This window comes from Sorex araneus, chromosome 9, assembly GCF_027595985.1.
Source record: "Sorex araneus isolate mSorAra2 chromosome 9, mSorAra2.pri, whole genome shotgun sequence".
In the NCBI taxonomy this organism is placed as follows: Eukaryota; Metazoa; Chordata; class Mammalia; order Eulipotyphla; family Soricidae; genus Sorex; species Sorex araneus.
In genome coordinates this window covers 17,908,622-17,930,943 of record NC_073310.1, presented here as the reverse complement: position 1 = coordinate 17,930,943, position 22,322 = coordinate 17,908,622, and the positions used below count along the sequence as shown (strand labels likewise).

General features: G+C 53.2%; 1 protein-coding gene across 1 annotated transcript; it reads left to right on the top strand.

Moving 5' to 3' along the window:
* The first annotated feature begins 11 nt into the window (after positions 1-11).
* Positions 12-21,542, top strand: SF3A1 (splicing factor 3a subunit 1). Its single transcript, XM_055147279.1, has 16 exons — positions 12-214; positions 3,026-3,147; positions 10,265-10,472; positions 11,428-11,685; positions 13,714-13,788; positions 14,594-14,744; positions 15,081-15,274; positions 16,095-16,212; positions 16,664-16,849; positions 17,529-17,650; positions 17,743-17,988; positions 18,371-18,593; positions 19,055-19,209; positions 20,149-20,250; positions 20,355-20,426; positions 21,044-21,542. Exons 1-16 carry the CDS (start codon positions 152-154, stop codon positions 21,143-21,145), a joined length of 2,397 nt encoding a protein of 798 aa, XP_055003254.1. The 5' UTR covers positions 12-151; the 3' UTR covers positions 21,146-21,542.
* The last annotated feature ends 780 nt before the right edge of the window (positions 21,543-22,322 follow it).

Here is a 22,322-nt window from a genome sequence, read left to right as displayed (position 1 = left end):
GGACCCGGAAGTGCGTCATCCCCGCCGCGGCGGCGACGTGCTCAGCTGCCGCCATCTTGCTTGCCTGTCGTCCGGTCGCTGCCGGACGCTTCCTTGACGCAGCACCGTTGCCCGACCCGAAGGCGGACTGGCAGCCCTAAGCGTCGCGGTCATGCCGGCCGGACCCGTGCAGGCGGTGCCCCCGCCGCCGCCCGCGGCCGCCGAGCCCAAACAGGTACTGCGCCCCTGCCCCTTGCGGCCCGGCGTGCCTCCCGCCCGGCGGCCGGCCTCGCTCCTCAGCTCCGGCGGGACTGCAAGTCCCAGGAGGCCGCGCGCGGGCGGGACCGGCTCGCGTCCGGAGAGGGCCGGTCGCCGCTCTGGGGAATCGGTCAGAAACGTGGGGTCTCGAACCGCCCCCCGCCCCCGCCAGATCTTCTCAGTCGGACTCCGCCTTGTGAGCGAGGTCGCGGGAGGATGCATCGTTCGAGGTGGAGGACCGTTGGTCCGGCCCCGCCACCGGCCCGCGGTGCACCGCGCCCCCCCAGTTTCCCCGCCCCTAGGCCCGTCGGCTTTGTGAATGCTCAGCGTCGACTCGGGGCTCGGGCCCAGCCAGCCGTGGGCCGGCGGCACCGTTACCGGAATGAATGGGCCGCAAGCCCCGCCTTGAAGGAGCCCGGCCGGGACACCGCCTTGTGCGCGTTCCACCTCCTGCTAATTGCGCCCTGAAGTTTATTGCTACGGGCCAGACAGCCTGTGAACGGGCCTCAAGCAGCAGAGTAGGGAAATATGCAGACGTTGCAGGTGTGGTAGGCCCGGTATTATTAGAACGGCCAGTGGCCGGAGAGAACCGCGGGGAAGGCGCATGCCTTGCTCGCGGCCGACCCGGGTTCCATCCCTGGCACCCCATATCGGTTCCCCAACAAGCCCCACCAGAAGTGATTTCCCCAAGCACCTTCGGCTGTGCCCCGACCCCCGCAAAAAAAAAAAAACCCGGAAAAGTCAAATGCAAAAGAAGCAGTAATTAATGGGTAGCTTTGATGGGTAGAAGGGAGATTAAGGACGGTGAGATTCACGGGAGAAGTAATTAATTTGCCTTAGAACAGAGATTCTCCAAGTTCTTTGGCACATTTTGGTTAAAAAGCGCGTGTGCATGCGTGTGTGTGTGTGTGTGTGTCCATTTCCGTCCATCCATGTCCATGTCTCCATCACCCTCATAGCAATCTTATCTACTTTCAAGGAGCAAACTAAAAGTGTCCACCAGTTGTTTCGTTTGTTTTTGTTTTGGGGCCACACCCAGTGATGTTTAGGGGTTACACCTGGCTCTGCACTCGAGGTGGTACTCCAGGGACCATGTGGCTCAAACCCAGGTCGCCTGTGTGTAAAGCAAGCGTCCTACCTACTGTACTACCTCTCTGGCCCCATCCCCGGGTTGTTTCTGAGGCCCCTTCTGCTGCCTGGATCCCTCTAGCATTGCCCCAGTGCCATCTCACCCGCTGCTCTAGAAGGATGAATAAGAATTTTTGGGAAGGTGATTTGGGAAGGGAACATGACAGATAAGGTTCCTGTCCTTTCCTTAGATATATGCATATGTGTGCATAAGTATGTATTTATTTTTCCTCCATGTTGCTGTGCTGGCCAGGGGTCACCAGTTTTGCACACTTTAGTTGTACTGGCACATAGAATGAGGCCCCAGGACCACCTCTCAGTGTCAGTGCATGTAGGGTGGCCCCAGGGACTGAGTTCTCAATCACATGCTCACATAGCAGGTGCTTTTGTCACTTGGTTGTCCCAGCCCCCTCCACAAATAATGAAGTAGCTGTCAGTTCTCCTGACATCTTTAGTCACCAGGGGAAGGTCACGTCCTACCGGAGATAAATGCCAAGAAGCTGAGAAATTTAGTGGCCTCTGGTCAAGGGTAAACTGGCTCTGTGCTCAGGGATCACTCCTGGCAGGGCTTGGAGACCGTACAAGGGTGCCAGGGGATCAAAACCAGGTCAGCTAGGCCGGAGCAGTAGTACAGTGGGTAGGACTTTGACTTGTACAGGACCAACTCAGGTTCGATCCCCAGCATCCCATATGGTCCCCCAAGCACCGACGGGTCATTCCTGAGTGTAGAGCCAGGAGTAACCCCTGAGCACCACTGGGTGTGATCCTTCCCCAAAAAAAGCTAGTCAATTGTGTGCAAGGCAATGTACCATTGGTCCAGCCCAGAGCAGAGGGTTGTTTCAGGAGTGTCCACACAGCCAGGTAACCCTGAAGTTGATACTTAAATAACAGTTGCTACTGTGTATTCCCTGGAATTTCAGAACGCTTTGCAGCATTGCTCCTGGAGTTCACACTGGGAAAGGGCATTGAGAGCCTGTTTGTTTGATAAGTTCTCAGAAGTCTGTGCCAGGACATACCTGGTTGGGATGTAGGATACAAACATGTTCTTCTGGATTCCAGCACACGGGTTATTTTGTTTTGGATTGGTAGGGGGGTGGGGTGCAGAACCATACCCAGTGGTACTCGGGGTCTGTTCCTGGCTCCGTGCTCAGTCAAGATTGCCCCCTGGTGGGGCTTGGGGAACCATATGTAGTGCCAGGGATTCAGTCACACTCAGCTGCATGCATACACGCTCCTTTGCCCTGCACCATCCTTCCAATACCATCTCTTCAGCTCCTGGACATGATTCTGTCAGCACCTTTCCATCTCAAGCACCTGGGCACTTGATAAAAATTCAGGTCTTTTTCTAGCTGGGGGGAGCCAAGGAGACTATCTTTTGGGGGACAGGGACTGCCAAACAGGGTGATGCTCAGGATCGAACCCCAGACTCCCAAACGCAAAGCATATACTTCATCTTTGCCCCAAGGCTGCTCTATTCGTGGCTTCCCAAGAGAGTCTCATGTAGGCTTAGCACTGGTAAGAGAACCCCTCTTCCGACTGCGAGGGTCTGACCCTGAAGGGCGTCTGTGGAAGAATGTCTATAGTCCTCGAGGAGTTTTAGCTGTGCGCCTGCAGCCCAAACTAGCAACTTCAGGCCCTTTTGCTTTTCCTGTTTTCACAGCCCACCGAAGAAGATGCCTCTTCAAAGGAGGATTCTACCCCTTCCAAGCCAGTGGTGGGGATTATTTACCCTCCTCCGGAGGTCAGGAATATTGTGGACAAAACCGCCAGCTTTGTTGCCAGGTAACTGCAACTTTTGTCATGGGGATAAATAGTGGGTGGGTTTTAGTTCTGAAAAACATGAGTCTGCACAGGGTCGCTACTGGGTTTTATTTTTTGTTTTTTTTTTTTTTTTTTTGCTTTTTGGGTCACACCCAGCAATGCTCAGTGGTCACTCCTGGCTTTGCACTCAGGAATTACTCCTGGCGGTGCTTGGGGGACCATATGGGATGCCGGGGATCGAACCCGGGTCGGCCGCGTGCAAGGCGAACGCCCTACCCGATGTGCTATCACTCCGGCCCCGCTACTGGGTTTTTTATTTTTGTTTTGTTTTATTATTTGAAAGGGAGGGGGGTGGGCCACAGCTGGTTGTGCTCAGGTATCAAACCTGGGGCTGCAAAGCAAGTGCCCTCTCTGCTGTGCGCTCTCTCTCTCTCTCTCTCTCTCTCTCTCTCTCTCTCTCTCTCTCTCTCTCTGTGTCTCTCTCCTCTCTCTCTCTCTCTCTCTCTCCCTCCCTCCGTCCCCCACTCCCTCTCCACCTCTCCCCCTTTCTCCCTTTCCTCCTCTCCCCCTCCCTCTCCCCCTCTCACCCTCCCTGCACCCCTTGCCTGCACTGGGGTTTTTAGAGAGGAGTTATAAGCTTGGGCCTATAAGCTCATCTAGAATGCAACATGGCAGTGACATAGACAGTGGGCAGGACTACCCTCTCCTGCATCATCATCTTGGTAGTGGCAGATGATGACTTACATCCAGTCCCAGGGTTCTCAGGAACCTGCTTCTAGATTGGACTGGGGAAAAGTCTTGGAAGGCAGCTTGGTCACAGGTAATATGTGTGTCTGTGTCTGAGCTCATGCCTGAGTAAGACAGAAGGGGGGTTGGTCATATTATTGTGCAACTGTGTTCCTCAAAGCCTCAGATACCCCATCTTCACTAGGAGTGAGGTGCCAGTGCAGGAGCTCTGGGACAGGAGCCGACCCAGCTGCAGCCAGGGCCACCATGCAGGTGCTTTTCAGCTGACTAGAAAATCAGTCCTAACACATTCACTTCTTTGGGCAGGATCTTCTTTCATTTGTTTTGATGGTGCCAGGATCAAACCCAGGACCTCATTCCTTTTGGCTTGTCCTCTGTCACTGAGCTATATCTCTGGCCCTGCAGATGGATTAATCTTCATAGGCTGGAGTGATAGCACACGTGGCAGGACGTTTGCCTTGCACTCGGCCAACCCAGGTTTGATTCTTCCGCCCCTCTCGGAGAGCCCGGCAAGCTACCGAGAGTATCTCGCCCTCACGGCAGAGCCTGGCAAGCTACCTTTGGTGTATTCGATATACCAAAAACAGTAACAAGAAGTCTCACAATGGAGACGTTACTGGTGCCGCTCAAGCAAATCGATGAGCAAGGGATGACAATGACAGTGACAGTGATCACATTTCATCCAAAGACTAGGGGCCAAAGCGGTAGTACAGTGGGTAGGGCATTTGCTTTGCACGCAGCCAACCTGGGTTTGATCTCCAGCTTCCTATATGTCCCCTGAGCACCACTAAGAGTAATTCCTGAGCACAGAGCCAGGAGTAACCCTGAGCATCACGTGGTGTGGCCTCAAAACAAAATAAAACAAAAGGCAAACATATCCCCTAGGTTAGGGTATATAAAGTGTTCTTTTTGCATCTAGCATTTCCATCTGGCCTATAGATCTTTTGTATGTCCTTAGAGTTTTTGGGAGAGTGGGGAGAACATACCAAGTGGTCCTCAGGGGTTATTCAAGGATCACTCCTGGTGGGTTTAGAGGACCATATCGGGTGCTTGGGATCAAACCTGGGTTGGCTGCGTGCAAGGCAAACACCCTACCTGCTGTACTATTCTCTCCAGCCTTTGTCCTCACAATATTTGTAAATTTTATTTGGGTGGTGGCGAGTTTGGGGGCTACTCCCAGTTCTGAGTTCTTAGATCGTCCTGGTGATGCTCTGGGGACCAAGGGCAATGCAAGGAATTGAACCAGGGTTGGCCACGTGCAAGGCAAGTGCCTTAACACCTGTACTGTCTCTCTGGCACTGTAATTTTTTTTTTAACAAGTTGAACTAGTGGTTAACATTTTAAAAAATGAGCTTGCACAATAAATCTGGGTTTCTGACTTCTCTTGACGAACTGAACAATTTCCTCCATGAAGCAGGAGTTGCCCTCACCCTAGGCTTCCCCCAGGCCACACCAACTCCCTGAGGCAGCTTTCCCTCGTAATCCACTTACAGTTGCTTCCTTCCTTCCCTGTCATCTCATAAAACAAAACTTAGGAAGTGGTTACTCTGGTTGGTGTCACGCTCTGCCGATTCCAGACTCCTTCATCTGATTTAGAGTCTCGCGCACCTTGGTATTGATTTTACTCCTCCGGGCTTTTGTTTGTTGTTTGATTATTTTGGGGCCACACCTGGGATTGCTCAAGGTTACTCCTGGCAGGCTTGAGGGACCATATGGAATGCCAGGTCATCTCTATGTAAGTCAGGCGCTCTATCTGCTATACTACCTCTCCAGTCCCACCTCTAGGCTTCTGCCCCTGCTTTCCCCCCCCTCCCGCCCCTTCCTTCCCCCCAAACACATTTTATTTAAACACCATGGTTTACAAAGTTGTAACAATAATTTGTTACAGACATTTAATATTCCAACAGCAATCCCACCACCACTGTCCCCTTCTCTTCACCTCTGGGCTTTTTTTTTTTTTTTTTTTTTTTTTGCTTTTTGGGTCACACCTGGCGATGTACAGAGGTTATTCCTGGCTCTGCACTCAGGAATTACTCCTGGCGGTGCTCAGGGGACCATATGGGATGCTTCGAATCAAACCTGGGTCGGCCACGTGCACAACAAACGCCCTACCCGCTGTGCTATTACTCCAGCCCCACCTCTGGGCTTTTTTTTTTTTTTTTTTTTGCTTTTTGGGTTGCATCTGGCGATGCACAGGGATTACTCCTGGCTGTGCACTCAGGAACCACCCCTGGCAGTGCTCAGGGGACCATATGGGATGCTGGGATTCAAACCCGGGTCAGCTGCATGCAGGGCAAACGCCCTACCCGCTGTGCTATCACTCCAGCCCCCTCTGGGCTTTTTGATTGGAGTTTTTGAATCATACCTGGCAGTGCTCAGACTCCTAGCTCTGCTCAGAGATCACTCCTAGCTCGGGACCATATGCTGTGCCAGGTATTGAACCCAAGCCAGTTATGTGTAAAACAAGCTCTCTACCCACTATACTAACTGTGGCTCTGGCCTGTTTAAAGGTTATCCAACCATGTTGTTTGAGGGTCCCAGGTTGTGCTTACCATACATGTTTGTTGTCTTATAGAAGTGTTCTTCCTTCCCCTCTCCCCACCCTAGTATAAAAAGCAAAAAAATGGGAAAAGGGTGTTGGGGGGAAGTAGCATCACAGTCTGACAACCAGAATAGATCCTACCAGCTGTTTTCACTTTTTCCTGTTTTCTTCGGACCCTTGGCATCCTATTTTAGAGCCATGTAATACTAGCAGGGATGCTTTCACATCCTGCTTTCCTCTTTGGCGCCATGTGGTAAGCGTTTTCCCCTGTTCCCTAGTGCTTAGCCCTCCTCCCGAGAGAGGATGTGTCCGGAGGAGGTGAAGGGCCTTCTTCCTTCCCCCAGATATCTCTGCTGGACTTTCCTTTGAGGTTGTTCCTGCCACTTCAGTTTGGCAAATGAAGCCATGGGCGAGTCTCTGAGTATGTTCTTTGCATTTGAGATGATTGCCTCAGAAGAAAATTCTCTGTGGTATTTTACTAGCTGAGGAGCCAAGTACTTTTCCAATGATTTTATGCCAGCTTCTGCTGCCACTGAAATAAGAGTTTATCCAAACGCTTGAAGATAAATTTGGGGGCCAGAGCAGTAGTACAGCAGGTAGGACGTTTGTCTTGCACGCAGCCAACCCAGGTTTGATCCCGGCATCCCATATGGTCCCCGATGCACCACCATGAGTAATTCCTGAGTGCGGAGCTAGGTGTACACCCTGAACATTGTTGGATGTGACCCAAAATAAAAGAGAGAGAAAAGAAAGAAAAGTTTGTAGGGCTGGAGAGATAGTACAACGGGTAGGGTGTTTGCCTTGCACATGGCTGACTCTAGGCAATCCCTAGCACCACATATGGTCCCCTGAGCACTGCTGAGTGTGGCCTATATTTGTAGGGGCTGGAGAGATGGGGTAGGAGATAATGTATTTGACTTCCGTCTGCTGACTCCATCCACTTTGATCCCTGGCACTGCATATGGTCCCTCTGAGCATTGCCAAACATCATTTTTGAGCATAGAGCCAGAGAAATTCCCTGAGCACTGTGAGTGGGGATGAAAAAAAAAAAACAGGTTTATATGTCTACATTTCTAGATTTTATTTTTGTTTTTTCTTTTTCCTTCTCTTTTTTTGAAATTTTCGGGTTACACCCAGTGGTGCTCAGGGCGTATTTCTGGCTCTGCTCAGGGATCACTGCTGGTAGGGCTCAGGGGACCATATGGGATGGCGAACCTGGGTTGATTACATACAGAGCAAGCACTTTATCTGCTGTACTATTGCTCGAGCCTCTCTAGATATATTTGTGACTGCGATGATCGCCTTTGTGGACACGTGTAGAATCTGAACTAGCTTGTTTAAAGTGGAGGGGCCACACTATATGGTGTTCAGGGCTTACTCCTGGCCCCTGGGCCATGTGGGGCTCCAGGAATTGGATGCAGGTTGGCCATGTGCAAGGCATGCACCCTACCTCCTACACTATCTCTCTGACCCCCGCAAGCTTTATGTTGCAATGAAGGCTTGGGCTAGCATCTCTCTAGGATGAGGTGAGGGATGAGGAAGGACCCTCTGCTTCACTTCTCTCCAGTTCACACTTTGATAGAGTAGATAGTAAAAATCTGCGACCAAGTGGATTTCCTAAAGGAGACTATTTTCTCTAGATTAGGTCTTGTCTTCTATTTTCCTGACAGGGAACTGAAGTAGAAATTACTGTTAAAATGTTCCAGCAGCTGGGTTGAGTCAGAATCATGTCTTTTTCCTGCTGAAAATCTACTCCTTGTGTTTGAGCATATAATTCTAAAATTAACACAAAGCTGATTTAGTGCAGTGATGTCATTCGGAATGAACCCGCCTGCCTTCTTGCTGTGTTTTAACTTTCAGATTGTTCCCAGATGTCGGGGGAGGTTGTGGCGTGGTAGGCAGTGGTAGAGGAGACCACCAGAGTCCCCTTTCCCAGCACTGTGTGTCAGTTCTGGGCATATGTGTGTGTGGCGGCCTAGTTTAGCAGTGTGAAAGCATGCATTCCCTCGCCTTCTGGAAGGCGAGGCAGGGGGGGGCACGGGGCTGCCACTCCGAGCCTGGGGTGGAGTAGGCAGCTTCAGGAGCAGGCAGACTGAGGCCTCTTGGTGTTAGTCACATGACGGGAGTGTGACCAGAACTTGCTGAGGAGCTTGCCTGGTATCAGTAGGTCACATATTGGTGGAGGTGCTAATCTGGGATGCAGCACTTCCTGCACCCCTTAAGCTGATGATGCCAGAGTGTGAAAGCCGAGTGAGCACAGAAGTCAGGTGTCAACCCTGAGGTGCTCATTGCGGGTGTCGAGGCAGCTCTGAGGGCAGGGATCTGGTTAGAGGAGATACAGCACCCCCCAGCCCCCAGCACCCACTTGGAGTGGATCTCACGTTTACAGGATGGCCCCTCTGCTTTCACAGGTCTTGGGGATGCCTTTACCACTGCTCCAGTATTTGGTCTCCCCCTCTTTTGACTAAGGGAACTGGCGTCAATCTTGAACCAGAATACTTATTGGGGTGGGGCGGGGGGCTGGAGTTGGTTTATATCTAGTGGTTCTCAGGGGTTATTCCTGGCTCTTCACTCAATTTTTTTTTTCTTTTTGGGTCACACCCGGCGATGCATAGGGGTTACTCCTGGCTTTGCACTACGAGGAATTACTCCTGGTGATGCTCAGGGGACTAGATGGGATGCTGGGAATTGAACCCGGGTCGGCCACATGCAAGGCAAACACCCTACCTGCTATATTATTGCTCCAACCTCTGCACTCAAAATTTGATTCCAGGCAGGCCACATGCTAGACAAGGGCCCTACCCACTATACTATCTCTCAGGCCCCTTGAATTAAACTTTTAACAGTATTACTCTGTCTAATGGCTGTCTTATTCCACTGTTTTTCCTTTAAAACTTGGACCGGAGAGGCTGTCCAAGGGTTAAGGTGCTTGCCTTGCATGCAGTCAACCTCGGGTCGATCACCTGCACTACCAAGAGTAATCCCTGAGCACAGAACCAGGAAGGAGTAAGCCCTGACATAAGGGAGGAGGAAAGAACCATGGTGGGGGAGGTGGCTAATGCAGATTGGGTTTTGGTTTTGTTTGGAGGCCGTACCTGGCAATGCTCAAGTCTTACTCCTGGCTCTGCAGAGATTAATCCTGGCAGTGCTTGGGGACCATATGGAGTGCCAGGCATCAAACCCCGCTCTGCTGCTTGCAAGCTAAGTGTCCTGTCCACTGCACTCTCCTTCCAGCCAGTGCAGATGGTTTTCCTTTTTTTTTTTTTTTTTTGCTTTTTGGGTCACACCTGGCAATGCACAGGGGTTACCTCCTGGCTTTGCACTCAGGAGTCACTCCTGGCGGTGCTCAGGGGACCATATGGGATGCTGGGAATCGAACCCGGGTCGGCTGTGTGCAAGGCAAATGCCCTACCCGCTGTGCTGTTGCTCCAGCCCCCCAGTGCAGATGGTTTTGGAAAGAACAAACCATAAGGCAATGTAAACCCAGCAAAATTTACACCCTGCTGTTAGATTGACAGGCCTGAGGCTGGGGAGATGCTCAGGGTGGGAGTACATGGTTTGCTTCTTGGAGTCCTAGGTTTGATCTCTGGCACTCAGTGCATAGTGTCCGAGCACTGCTGGGTGTTCTCCAAAAAACAGACTGAAGAAAGAAGGACAGGTCTGGGAGCTGGAGGGATTGAGCACATCTGTGCAAGCTTGAGTGAAGCAGGTGACCCTGGGTACCAGTGCTCCTGGACTGCAGGAGACCTTGCCATTTTGAGGAGTAGATGGGTAGTCCTTTGAGGTGGTATCGGGTAGGTGGGAATTGAAATTAGCAGCTATTCACTGCCACCCTTTTCCTCTTTCCAGAAATGGACCTGAATTTGAAGCCCGGATTCGACAGAACGAGATCAACAACCCCAAATTCAACTTCCTGAACCCCAATGATCCTTACCATGCCTACTACCGCCACAAGGTCAGCGAGTTCAAGGAGGGGAAGGCTCAGGAGCCCTCGGCCGCCATCCCGAAGGTCATGCAGCAGCAGCAGCAGGCCGCACAGCAGCAGCTCCCCCAGAAGGTGAGCAGCAGCGCTCACGGGGTCAGGGAAGTGCAGGGCCACAGGGCAAATCACATCGCTTCTCCAGGAGCACTGTGGAGCCCGAAGCTCAGACTGCACTGTCCATTGACCGTGCTTGATGCTTTAGTGCCTTGCTTCAGTGACGCCCCCTAGGGGCTGCCCGAGCAGGCCCACAGAGTAACCAGTTCACTAATGAGGAGTCTGAAGGTCTGGCAGGAGTGATGGAGCCTACAGCAAAGGGAGCTGTAACTTGCCCTGACCACTGGGCGGGGACAGTTCCAAGATATGCTGTGGGCCCTTGTTCCACCCATCCCTGGTCTCTGTTGCTTGCCTTCACTTCCCCACCGTTAGGTTGGGTCAGAAGCTTCGTGGCCCAGTGCTAGGATTGTCATTGACAGCAGAAAGGCCAGCACACGTTGCCTTCTGTCAAGACCTAAACCAGTCCGTTCATTTTATTTTGCTCCACTCCCCTATGGGACCTTTGCTGGGAGGTCAGATGGGAGGGCAAGGTTGGAGTAGACCTTGCCTTGTGGAAAGGATTCACATTATCTGTTCTGGCCACAGCAGTGGTCCTCAGGGGGGCCAGTGAGGGAGTAAATGTGGCGCTGCACTGTCCACGGGACCCTTCTGCATTTGTGGGAGTTACTGTATCCTTTGTCCCCTTTGGATGGGATTTAATAGGCCATGTTCCTGTTCGATCTTCTGCCAGCCACTTCTGGCCCAGTCTCAGCACAAGAACAAGCACAAAGGGCAGGAGTCCCAGAGCCATTCAGGTTGCTGAGGCCTCTGTTGGCCAGGAAACTGGCACTGCCGCATATTAGGATTCTCTCCTACAAGATGCATGTGGGGTTCACATGCTGAGCAGAACAGTAGGCGCCGTCCTGCCCGGGATGCATCCTCCTCTTAACCCACCTAGCCCTTCGCCACTCTCCTCACTCCCTCTGTGTCTTCTTAGGTCCAGGCCCAGGTGATCCAAGAGACCATCGTGCCCAAAGAGCCCCCTCCGGAGTTCGAGTTCATTGCAGATCCCCCGTCCATCTCTGCCTTCGACCTGGATGTGGTCAAGCTCACAGCTCAGTTCGTGGCCCGGAATGGGCGTCAGTTCCTGACCCAGCTGATGCAGAAAGAGCAGCGCAACTACCAGTTCGACTTCCTCCGCCCCCAGCACAGCCTTTTCAACTACTTCACCAAGCTGGTAGAACAGTATACCAAGGTACCTGGGCTTGTGGGGCAGGCCCAGGGAAGGGAGGCTTCTTAACCATGTATACTCCATCCACCTCGTGTCTACAAGGATACCACAGATGTTAAGCATTTCCATTTCGGGCCAGAGAGATACCAGAGGGCTTAAGGTGCTGAGGCCGGAGCCATAGTACAGTGGGTAGGGCTCTTGCCTTGCATGCATCCAACCCAGGTTCAATCCCTGGTACCCCATATGGTTCCCCGAATATACCAACAGTGATCCCTGCGTGCAGACCCAGGAGTGACCTCGAGCACTACGGAGTGTGGCTCAAAAACAGAGGGCATAAGGCACTTGCCTTGCATGTGGCCAACCTGGATTTGATGCCAGCACCACATGTGGTTCCTATGAGCCCTCTCAGGAGTGATCCCTGAGCACAGAGACAGGAAAAAGCACAGAGCACCCATGTATACCCTCTCCCCCCCCCCCCCCAAACAAACAATATTCCAGTTCAGGGCTAGAAAATAGCTCAAAGAACTGGAATATATGCTTTACATTGAGTCCCACTAGGTGTGGCCTCAAACCCCTGCTTACCCCACCCCCACACACAGCACCAAAAAAAGTTCCAGTTGAATGTGAGAATAAGCAAGTCTTTAATATTTATTGCCTCCTGCAACTTAATTTATTCTCACAAGAACCCAGGAAAGAGGTGATTTTGCCTCACTTTGTAGGAGCAAAAACAGACAGAGAGGTGAAGATTCCTATTATTCTTGTCTTTTCCCTCTCTCTCTACCCACCCCCCCACCCCCCCACACACAATTCCCCTCCCCCCATCCCACACACACGGAGCTATGCTTAGGGCTTACAACTGGCTGTGCACTCAGGGATCTCCAGGTGGGGCTTTGGGGACCATATAGAGAGCTGGGTGTCACGCCCAGGTTGGGCACAGGCCTTGTGCAAGGAGAACGCCCTACCTGCTCTACTATTGCTCTGGTCCCTCACATTATTAATTTTATGTGGACTTTTGAGTGCATGCTCCTCGAGGAACTGCTTTGAGGCTAAAACTACCCCAACCTCTTTTTCTTGTTATGTTCCTTTTCCCCCCTTGAGTAACAGGTCGTACTCTTAACTTAAAGATTCTGGTGACTGTCTCTGGTCATAAAGAAAATCTTAGAATGGGTAGATTCCTGGGAAGGGGTACAAAGAGAATGAGACAGGGCCAGAGCGATAGTACAGCTGGTGTGACGTTTGCTTGTGTGACTTGTGTCTGTAATGCCCGGTATTTGATCTCCAGCATAGCAGAAAATGCAGACTGCGTTAAAAGCAGAGATCAGTAATCTAGGGAGGTGGGATCAGTGAACTGTGGCCTTAATAGATGATCAGGGAATGCCTAGTAATGCATACCAAAGGATAGGGCACATCCGTCCCCTGAGACAGTGTCATGTAGGGACAGTCTATCACTGGTTTTGGTAATAAACTGGTGGTTGATTTTTTGGTATTCTAAGGATTGAACCCACATGATTCCTGATAGCGTTGAACACCCGGCACAGGGCATGGGAGATAGCTCAATGGAAGAAGCCCCAGGTTTGATCCCCAGAACCATATGCTTCCCAGACACACGCACGGCTGCTGTGCCCTCTAAACAGACCCATCAGGGCTGGAGAGAGAATACAGCAGGTAGGGCGCTTACCTTGCACACGGCCAAACCGAGTTTAATCCCCAGCACCACTTACAATCCCTGTGAGCAGCTCCAGGTGACCCCAAGGCACAGAGCCAGGATCAGCCCTGTGTACTACTGAGTGTGGCCAGCGCTCTTTCTCTCATTCTCTGTCCTTGGTTTTGTGCACTTTTCTCCTGATCCTTGCAGAAGCCTTAAAGTTGTGTGATACCAACTTTAAGTCGTGTGTCACCGTTGATATAAAGAAGCCAGGTTAGAGAGGTTAAGGAACTCCCCCATGTCCCAGCCAGCTGGACTAGGATTGACACCTAGAGCTCGTGACTTCTCACAGTCCCTGATAGCTCTTGAACTGCACTGACCACATCTTTGACTCACCTGTGTTTCAGATCTTGATCCCACCCAAGGGTTTATTTACAAAGCTCAAGAAAGAGGCAGAGAACCCCCGAGAAGTTCTGGATCAGGTAAGCTAAATTTCTCCAACCAGTTCTTGATGGTACAAATTATGTGAGCTGGTTTTTGGTGGGGTTTTTTGTTTGTTCTGTTTTGCTTTTGCTTTGGGGCCACAGCCAGCGGTGCTCTGGGTCGCTCCTGACTCTGCACTCAGAAATCAGTCCTGGCAAACTCAGGACCACATGGGATGCTGGGGATCCCATGTGCACAGCAAATGCCCTACCCACTGTACTTTTGCTCCAGCCCCCATTCCGTGAGTTTTGTTTCAAGTTTGGAGATAGCCTTGCCTGGCTAAGTCACAGGCAGAGGAGAAATGATGGGAACAGAGCCTTGTGGCTAGACCAAAGGAATCTGCTGTCTCTGCTCCCCAACACATCATCCTTTGATTTTGCTTTTGGCTTTGTGAGCTCTCCCCCACCCTCACTGCAAGCCAGTCCCTGCAGAGCGCTGCCCTTTGAAGCGCCACGTTTTCAGTTTGCCGGGGTGGCTCTTTGAGGCTCCTCTCAGTCTGCGGCACTTGGCTCTTCAGCCGGCTTCCTGGAGGGAACATGGCTCCTTCCAGCTCTAGCAGAGAGCGCTGTGGTTAGAACAGATGGCTGCCCTTGGGGCCCAGATGGAGGTGTCTGGTCTACAGTTTTCTTACTGTCCAAACTCTGGGCCTGGCTGGAACTGGATGCACCCATCACGGTTCATGTGTGCAGAGCCACCTCCTGGTCTGCCAGCGGCGCTAGTGTCAGAGCTGGCCCTGGAGGGACACGCCTCCCTGGGAGCTGAGTGCAACTGGGTGTGGTACCCTGCTGCTCTCCATCACTGCAGGTGTGCTACCGAGTGGAGTGGGCCAAGTTCCAGGAGCGTGAGCGGAAGAAGGAAGAGGAGGAAAAGGAGAAGGAACGGGTGGCCTATGCACAGATTGACTGGCACGATTTTGTGGTGGTTGAAACGGTGGATTTCCAACCCAACGAGCAAGGTAGGTCAGCGAGGAGAAGTGACTCTGGATGGGGAAGAGGATCTTGGGGCCATCTCGGGAGCCTTCATACAGATGTTGGAGGGAGCAGCAGCACCCCCCAGAGGACTCTGTCAGGGTCTTGGCCCTCTCTGCTGCCAGCTCTTACCATACTGCTCGCTTAAACCCAATTCGACCAGTATGTGTTGTGCAGAACCCAGGACAAGGCATGCAGTCAGCCAGCTGCGGCCTTGGGGACTCATCATTGCGGAGGGCAGGTGGCCCAGGGCCAGGTGTCTGGACCTTGGATAAGGATCCTGGCCAGAAGCATCCCTCTGACTCTGGCTCCCCTTCTGCCAGGGAACTTCCCTCCCCCCACCACCCCAGAGGAGCTTGGAGCACGAATCCTCATTCAGGAGCGTTACGAGAAGTTTGGGGAGAGTGAGGAGGTCGAGATGGAGGTTGAATCTGATGAGGAAGATGAGAAACAGGAGAAGACTGAGGAGCCGCCTTCTCAGCTGGACCAGGACACCCAAGTCCAAGACATGGATGAGGTATGCTGTTGGGAGACGAGCTGGGAGGACCATTTCCGCAGGAGCAGGCCTCCGGAGATGGAGCCTGGCGAGGTGGTATGGGCCCCAGACAAGGCTTTTCTGGCCGAGCCGCTGCCCAAGCCCCTGGGGCACAGAGCCTCTGTCCAGCTCTGGCAACAAAGATGCATTCATAGATGAGGCCCTAAGGGCTGGGCACTCCCCGTCCTCTGGCCTTCCCCTTTGCCCAGAGGCCCTGCCCCCACCGCCTCCGCACCAGCTCTCAGCGCGGGATCCCCTGCACCACAGACAGGCTTGGGTGCGTTTCATCTTCACCTCGAAGGATCCTTTGGCACTTCCCAGAGCTTTCCTGAGGGCAGCCTGTGCTTCCCTTGGGCCACCTCTTACCCACTTCCTTCCATGCCCTCCACGCCGGCCCAGCGTCTCCAGAGCCAAGTTGCTTTCCTCCCCTTGGAAAGAATTTGTGTACCGCCCAAGAAGAAAGGGCCCCTGTGTCTGTGGGAATTGACTTTTTCTCTTCCTCCCAGCAGCACTGGTGAGCAGCTTCCATTGAGTGCCGCCTTGCCCCATACCCCATTCCCCAGTGTGGTCAGCGCCCTTGGCCTCCTGGGACTGCCTGGTGCCAGCTGCTGGAAATGCCTGGGCAGAGTGTTCGCGCCACGGCCCCCGGAGCTCCCATTCATGCTGTGAGGAAACGGCTTGGCCAGCTGCCGGCTGGCCTCGGCCGCCCTGGGAGGCTTAGCACATGGACTCTGGCTGGCAGAGGCCTGGACTCCTTGCCTCTCTGAGTTCTCTGAGTCCTGCCACTGCTGTTGCTTTTCAGGGTTCAGATGATGAAGACGAAGGGCAGAAAGTGCCCCCACCCCCAGACACACCCATGCCTCCGCCTCTGCCCCCAACTCCAGACCAGGTCATTGTCAGGAAGGACTATGACCCCAAAGGTAAGGCATGCCTTCCTCCCTTCTCTCCGGTTTGCTTCTCCAGTGGCTTCTAACAGGTGCCTAGGAGGGCACCTGTGGCCCCTATGTCACAGCCCTCGGTGAGGAATGGGACTCAGCTTTCTCTGTTACCTTGGTGCCTTGTATTTTGTCAGGGACTACATGGCCCTGAAAGATGGGTGGTGAGGGCCAAAGGATAATACGGGGAAAAGGTGCTTGCCTTGCCCGCGGCCTACCCCAATTCCAGTTCCCACCATTGCTTATGGTCCCCTGAGCACCACTAGGGGTCACACCCGAGCCAGGAATAGGTCCTGAGCACTGCCGGGTGTGCATCTCACTTCACCAGCACGACCATCCCGCAAAAAAGATTTGTTGGACAAATGATGTGTGAAATAGCCTTCTTTTAACCAGACTGCCACCTGGTGTTCTCACTCAAACATCTGTTTCATTTTAGCCTCCAAGCCCCTGCCTCCAGCCCCAGCTCCAGATGAGTATCTGGTGTCCCCTATCACGGGGGAGAAGATCCCTGCCAGCAAAATGCAGGAACACATGCGCATTGGGCTTCTTGACCCCCGCTGGCTGGAGCAGCGAGATCGTTCCATCCGAGAAAAGCAGAGTGATGATGAGGTGTATGCACCAGGTGAGGCAGGACTCCCTCACCCCTGCATCCCCCCACCCCAACTCTGGGACTTGCCTAGAAACAGGCACTGTGTTGAAGCAAATGTAGGAAGCAAGAGTTGAGCTTCACAGAAGCTGCTGAAAATAGGTATAGCCCGTGATCCTGCAAGAGAGCTCCCCACTTCTCACAAGGACTCCCTAAAAAGACAATTAAGGCAGAGAGATGGTACAGAGTCTTGCACGAGGCTGACCTGGATTTAATTTCATCTCTGACACCACCTGTGGTGCTGTGAGCATAGAGCCGAGGTAAGCTCTGAGCAGTCTCATAGGCTGGTCACAAGCCCGCGGGCCTCTCACAAATCTGGTTCTGGCCCAAGGGGTGCTTGTTTCAGACACTGGCTGCCTGTGCCTGTGCTGGCCAGGTGAGAAGTAGCAGGAGAGGAAAATGCTGGACAAGAGATGGTCCCAGCACTGCCACTTGGGTTGTGTGGCCTTGGCTTCCTGTTGCCTTTCTGACTCACAGTTCTAAGTGGAGAGGTGGGACATGCTCCCATACCCAGGCTAGGTGCTAATTGGGTGACCTCCTGGGACCTGCGGTCAGCCTGGTGCCATGGACATGGCCTCCTGTGCATCAGAAAAGACTCTGGCACTTGCTTAGTTTCCCCATCTGCACCCTGCCTCTGTCCTCTGACCCTCTCCAGGTCTGGATATTGAGAGTAGCTTGAAGCAGTTGGCTGAGCGTCGTACCGACATCTTCGGTGTGGAAGAAACTGCCATCGGTAAGAAGATTGGCGAGGAGGAGATCCAGAAGCCCGAAGAAAAGGTGAAGTGCTGATTGGAGCCTATTGCCTCCCCGCCCTGATACCTCAGTTCCAGGACCTGTGACAAATGTCAGCTTGGCTTTCCATTTTGCAGGTGACCTGGGATGGCCACTCAGGCAGCATGGCCCGTACCCAGCAGGCTGCCCAGGCCAATATTACCCTCCAGGAGCAGATCGAGGCCATCCATAAGGCCAAAGGCCTGGTGCCAGAAGATGACACCAAAGAGAAGATCGGCCCCAGCAAGCCCAACGAAATCCCCCAGCAGCCTCCCCCGCCGTCTTCTGCTACCAACATCCCCAGCTCGGCCCCACCCATCACCTCGGTGCCCCGGCCGCCTGCAGTAAGCCAGAGCCCCTTGCCCATTCTTTAGAAGTTGAGTGAGAAAGAGCCCTCCACTGAAAGTGGGGACCTCGCCACATCCTCTGGCTGCCTGGGAGGATTAGAACTGGTCAGGGGCAGTTGACAGCTGTGAGAAGCAGGCTTGGGACAGAAAGGGGGATAGAACTCAGAGTTTGTGAGAACCGCTGGCCAAGCTCCTCAGTGGTTCTTGGCGTCTGCCACTAGCCACCGGCTGAGTCCTAGGAGCGTTGCTTAGGGCAGCTATCTGTGGGACAGACTTGCTGCCCCAGGGTGTGAGTTGGGGCACCCTACTCTGGTGAATGGGAGCAGCTGGCAGCAGCATGTGCTTTTGGGATCTGACTTTGGTTTTCTCTACTCTGCAGGTCTCTCCCTTGCAGATGCCGCCCCCCGTTCGTACCACAGTCGTGTCTGCAGTGCCTGTCATGCCTCGGCCCCCGATGGCCTCTGTGGTCCGATTGCCCCCAGGCTCGGTGATTGCCCCCATGCCGCCCATCATCCATGCACCCAGGATCAATGTGGTACCCATGCCGCCCTCGGCACCTCCCATCATGGCACCTCGCCCACCTCCCATGATCGTACCAACAGGTCAGTCCATGCTGCTTGGTTCAGGTGGTCTAGGCTGAGCAGTGGCTGATGGCAGTGCTGCCTGTTGCAGCAGGGAAGGGGTCAACTCAGGAGAGCCTTAGTGTCCCCATGTGAGAATTGAGAACAGAAGGGGCTAGGGGGCTGGGGGGCACAGTTCTGGGATGAGATGGGAGGCCTTTATGGCAGAGCCAGGGTCTCTGTACCCTTACAAATGACTTTTAGTCCAATCCTATCCCTCCTCCAGTCAGCAGTGTGGGCAGCCTCCCAGGTGTCCTTGCCAGGGAACCTACTGGCTGCCAGGCTCAGGGAACCTGCTGGCTGCCAGGCTCAGCCTAGAGCAACACTTCACACCTCTGGCCAAGAAACAGGAAACCTTGGCGCTTTCCCTCACACTCCTCGCCAGTCCTGGGTACTGGCCCCTTCTTCAGCCCACAAACCTCTGCTTGTTCCTGTCCTTGCAGCCTTTGTGCCTGCTCCACCCGTGGCTCCTGTCCCTGCCCCAGCCCCAATGCCTCCCGTCCACCCTCCACCGCCCATGGAAGATGAACCAACCTCCAAGAAGCTGAAGACAGAGGACAGCCTCATGCCCGAGGAAGAGTTCCTGCGCAGAAATAAGGTGGGGCCTGGGTTATCTGGTTGGGGAGATGGGAGTGTCGGGGATCCTCTCTTGTCCAAGTCATGCATCCCTGACCCACTGTTCTTTCCCCATGGTTTTGGCTGTTGGAGCCTAAGGTTGGTGTGGGAAGTCTGTGATAGGTTCTAAGCACCCACTAGATGTGGGGTCAGCAGTTGGGCGGGGGGTGAACCACATGGGTAAACAGCTGTGAACTGTCAGCTGCAGACATTGAGACCAGGGGCGGGGGTGGAGGTCCTCACCTAGGCCAAGTTCTGGGCCTACTCTTCATTTTTTCTGCCCCCCATCTGCTGTCTTTAGGAGGCCTTTCTGTTGTGAGGTTTCTGTTAGGGTACTAGGAATAAGGGGGCAGGAATCTTGGTGCTGCTTACTTAGTACCTCAGGAAATAGGGTAGGTACAGTTCCGGGTCCATACCTCTGGTGCATTCCATCAAATCTCCATTTCCATCCTCTTGAATGATTGGCTTCCTTTGCTCAGGTGCCAAGGCAGAGCTGCCCAAACATGGCTTTATGTTTTGTCCGCAGAGTGCTCATGCCAGCACTGTGTCAGGCTAGTCCCTGGGGCCAAAGTGGACACCCAGGCTGACCTCCCAGCTCATGTGCATCCCTCTGTGGTCTATCTTGGGTTTGGCCCAATATTTCTGTGCCGGCACTTCAGCCCCCCGCCCCCAGGGAGGGCTCTCTCTGTTTTATCTGCCTTTTTAATCCCTGTTACAGTAGTGTTTATGTCCACGGCTTTGATAGGCAAAGTTACTGCATCCCACGGCCAGGCAAGTAACCATTTTCAAGGAGACAGAGATTGTGAGCAGGGGTCCAGAGGCCAGGAGCATGACCTTGGCTAGACTGGCCCAGCGATAGGGGAGCATAGTGCTTGCTTGACTTCCAAGTTCCCTATTCTACTGGCCAACACCTGTTTTTCAGGGTCCAGTGTCCATCAAAGTCCAGGTGCCCAACATGCAGGATAAGACGGAATGGAAACTGAATGGGCAGGTGCTGGTCTTCACTCTCCCTCTCACGGACCAGGTATGCATGGCATTTGCCAGCGGGTCTCAGGTGCAGGGGCCCCTTGGGGCCAGGGGGACAGTTAATTGAGAGGATGAGTGATTGATTTCTCTCTGATCTCACAGGTTTCTGTCATCAAGGTCAAGATTCACGAAGCCACTGGCATGCCTGCCGGGAAACAGAAGCTGCAGTATGAGGTAAGTCAGAGCAGCTGTGTCCTGGACTTGGGGTTCCCACCCTCTTGTCCAAGGAGCTCAACTCCCTCATGGGAACAAAAGGGGCGACTCCGGGATGTGGCCCTTCTCTGAGAGGCGAGGCAGCTGACTGGAGGGGCTGGGGCAGGTGCCCTGTTCAGCCACATGTCCGGCCCTGTGTCCACAGTAGGGGTGGAGATCTGGAGAGAAGGGTTGGGAATGTTCTGAAGAGTCGTTAGCCTCTTGGGGAGCCCGGCTCCAGGAGGGACACAAGTGCTAATCCAGCTTAGCCTGTTGACCAGCTGCCATGTGCTTTCTCTCCTGAACACTGATGGTTCCCCGCTCCGGCTGTAGGTTCCTGCTGTCAGATGAGATGCCTGTTACAGGCCTATGATTTGGAAGTCTTAGTTCCATGGGGTTGGGCCTGGCCAGCTTCTGGAGAAGAGTGTAACTTGGAGTAAAGCATTTGGGGAGAAGTTGGAGCCCTTCAATCTAATCCTCCCAGGCCCCACTCCGCCACTTCTCCGTAAACCCCTCTATTTGCCAAACATCGGGGCTTGGGGGGCTGGCGCCCCGTGTGAGGGCCAGGTCGCCCCTCACCCAGGCACTCTGTTTTCCAGGGCATATTCATCAAGGATTCCAACTCACTAGCCTACTACAACATGGCTAATGGCGCTGTCATCCACCTGGCCCTCAAGGAGAGAGGCGGGAGGAAGAAGTAGAAGCGAGACCTGTCAGGTCCCAGCTGCTGCCACTGGGTCCCTCCTCTCCTCCCATCTCCTGTTCTGCACCCCGGAAACTCTGCTTGCACATTTTTTCTCCCTTCTACCAAGTTTGGAAGTTGACACTGACCTACAGTGATTCCTTGCCTGAGCTCACCGTCCCTCCCGTGATGAGCAGCAGAGCTTTCCGAGCCTTCCCATTGAGCTCTGCAATCCCGCTGTGTAAGCCTCAATCTGGAGGGGCGCCATTTCTTCAGGCAGCCTTTTAGAAGGTAGAAAGACACGCAGGATAGCACCGTAGTGCCAGGTGGTGCTTGGGTGATAGTATGTCGTAGACCTTTGTCGTTAATCATTTTGTATCTTACCCTGTGCTGTCTAATAAACTTCTTGGACCTTTCTCTTGAAATTCATTGGTATGCTAAGACTTGACCATTGCCCTCCCGCCGCCCCTTGACCAGACCGCAGCAGCCTGTTGGACCCCAGGATCTTATGAAGACTACTGTGGCTCTAGCGAAGTTCTTGCTGTCAGATCTGGAATTTTTCTTAGAATCTTTTTCTTTAAAAGGATTTAACGTTAAGGGGCTGGAATACAGTGGATAGGGTATTTGCCTTACATATGGCCAAACTGGGTTCAATTCCCAGCATCCCATATGGTCCCCCCAGCACTGCCAGGAGTAATTCCTGAATTCAACGCCAGGAGTAACCCCTGTGCACTGCCACTGTGACCCAGAAGAAAAAAAAAAAAAACACGTTGAGGGGCTGGAGTAAGAGTGGGTAGGGTGTTGTACGTGGCCCACTTGAATTTGGTCCTCAGCTCCACGTATGGTCCCATAAGTCTGTCAAGGAGTCGTCTCTGAGCACAGAGCCAGGAGTAAGCTCTGAGTACCACTGGATGTAGCCCGAAACCAAAATAATAATAAATTTAAAGAGGGACCAGAGCTATAGTATAGCAGGTAGGGTACTTACTTGCATGTGGCCAACCTGGGTTTGATCCCTGGCATTTCATCTGATCGCCATGGGTAATTTCTGAGCACAGAGCCAGGAGTAACCCCTGAGGATTGTTAGGTGTAACCCAAAACAAAACAAAGTTGAAAGACTGATGAGACAGTGCAGGGGTAAGGCACTTGCTCACACAGCCAGCCCTGGTTCAGCCTCCAGTGCTTGCACATAGTCCTGA

Excerpts from the sequence above, each read along its gene's own strand:
- SF3A1 (XM_055147279.1), top strand. The coding sequence starts at position 152 with ATGCCGGCCGGACCCGTGCAGGCGGTGCCCCCGCCGCCGCCCGCGGCC. Across the intron at positions 16,213-16,663 it reads GAAGGACTATGACCCCAAAG|CCTCCAAGCCCCTGCCTCCA; the intron begins GTAAGGCATGCC and ends GTTTCATTTTAG. Across the intron at positions 19,210-20,148 it reads AGTTCCTGCGCAGAAATAAG|GGTCCAGTGTCCATCAAAGT; the intron begins GTGGGGCCTGGG and ends CCTGTTTTTCAG.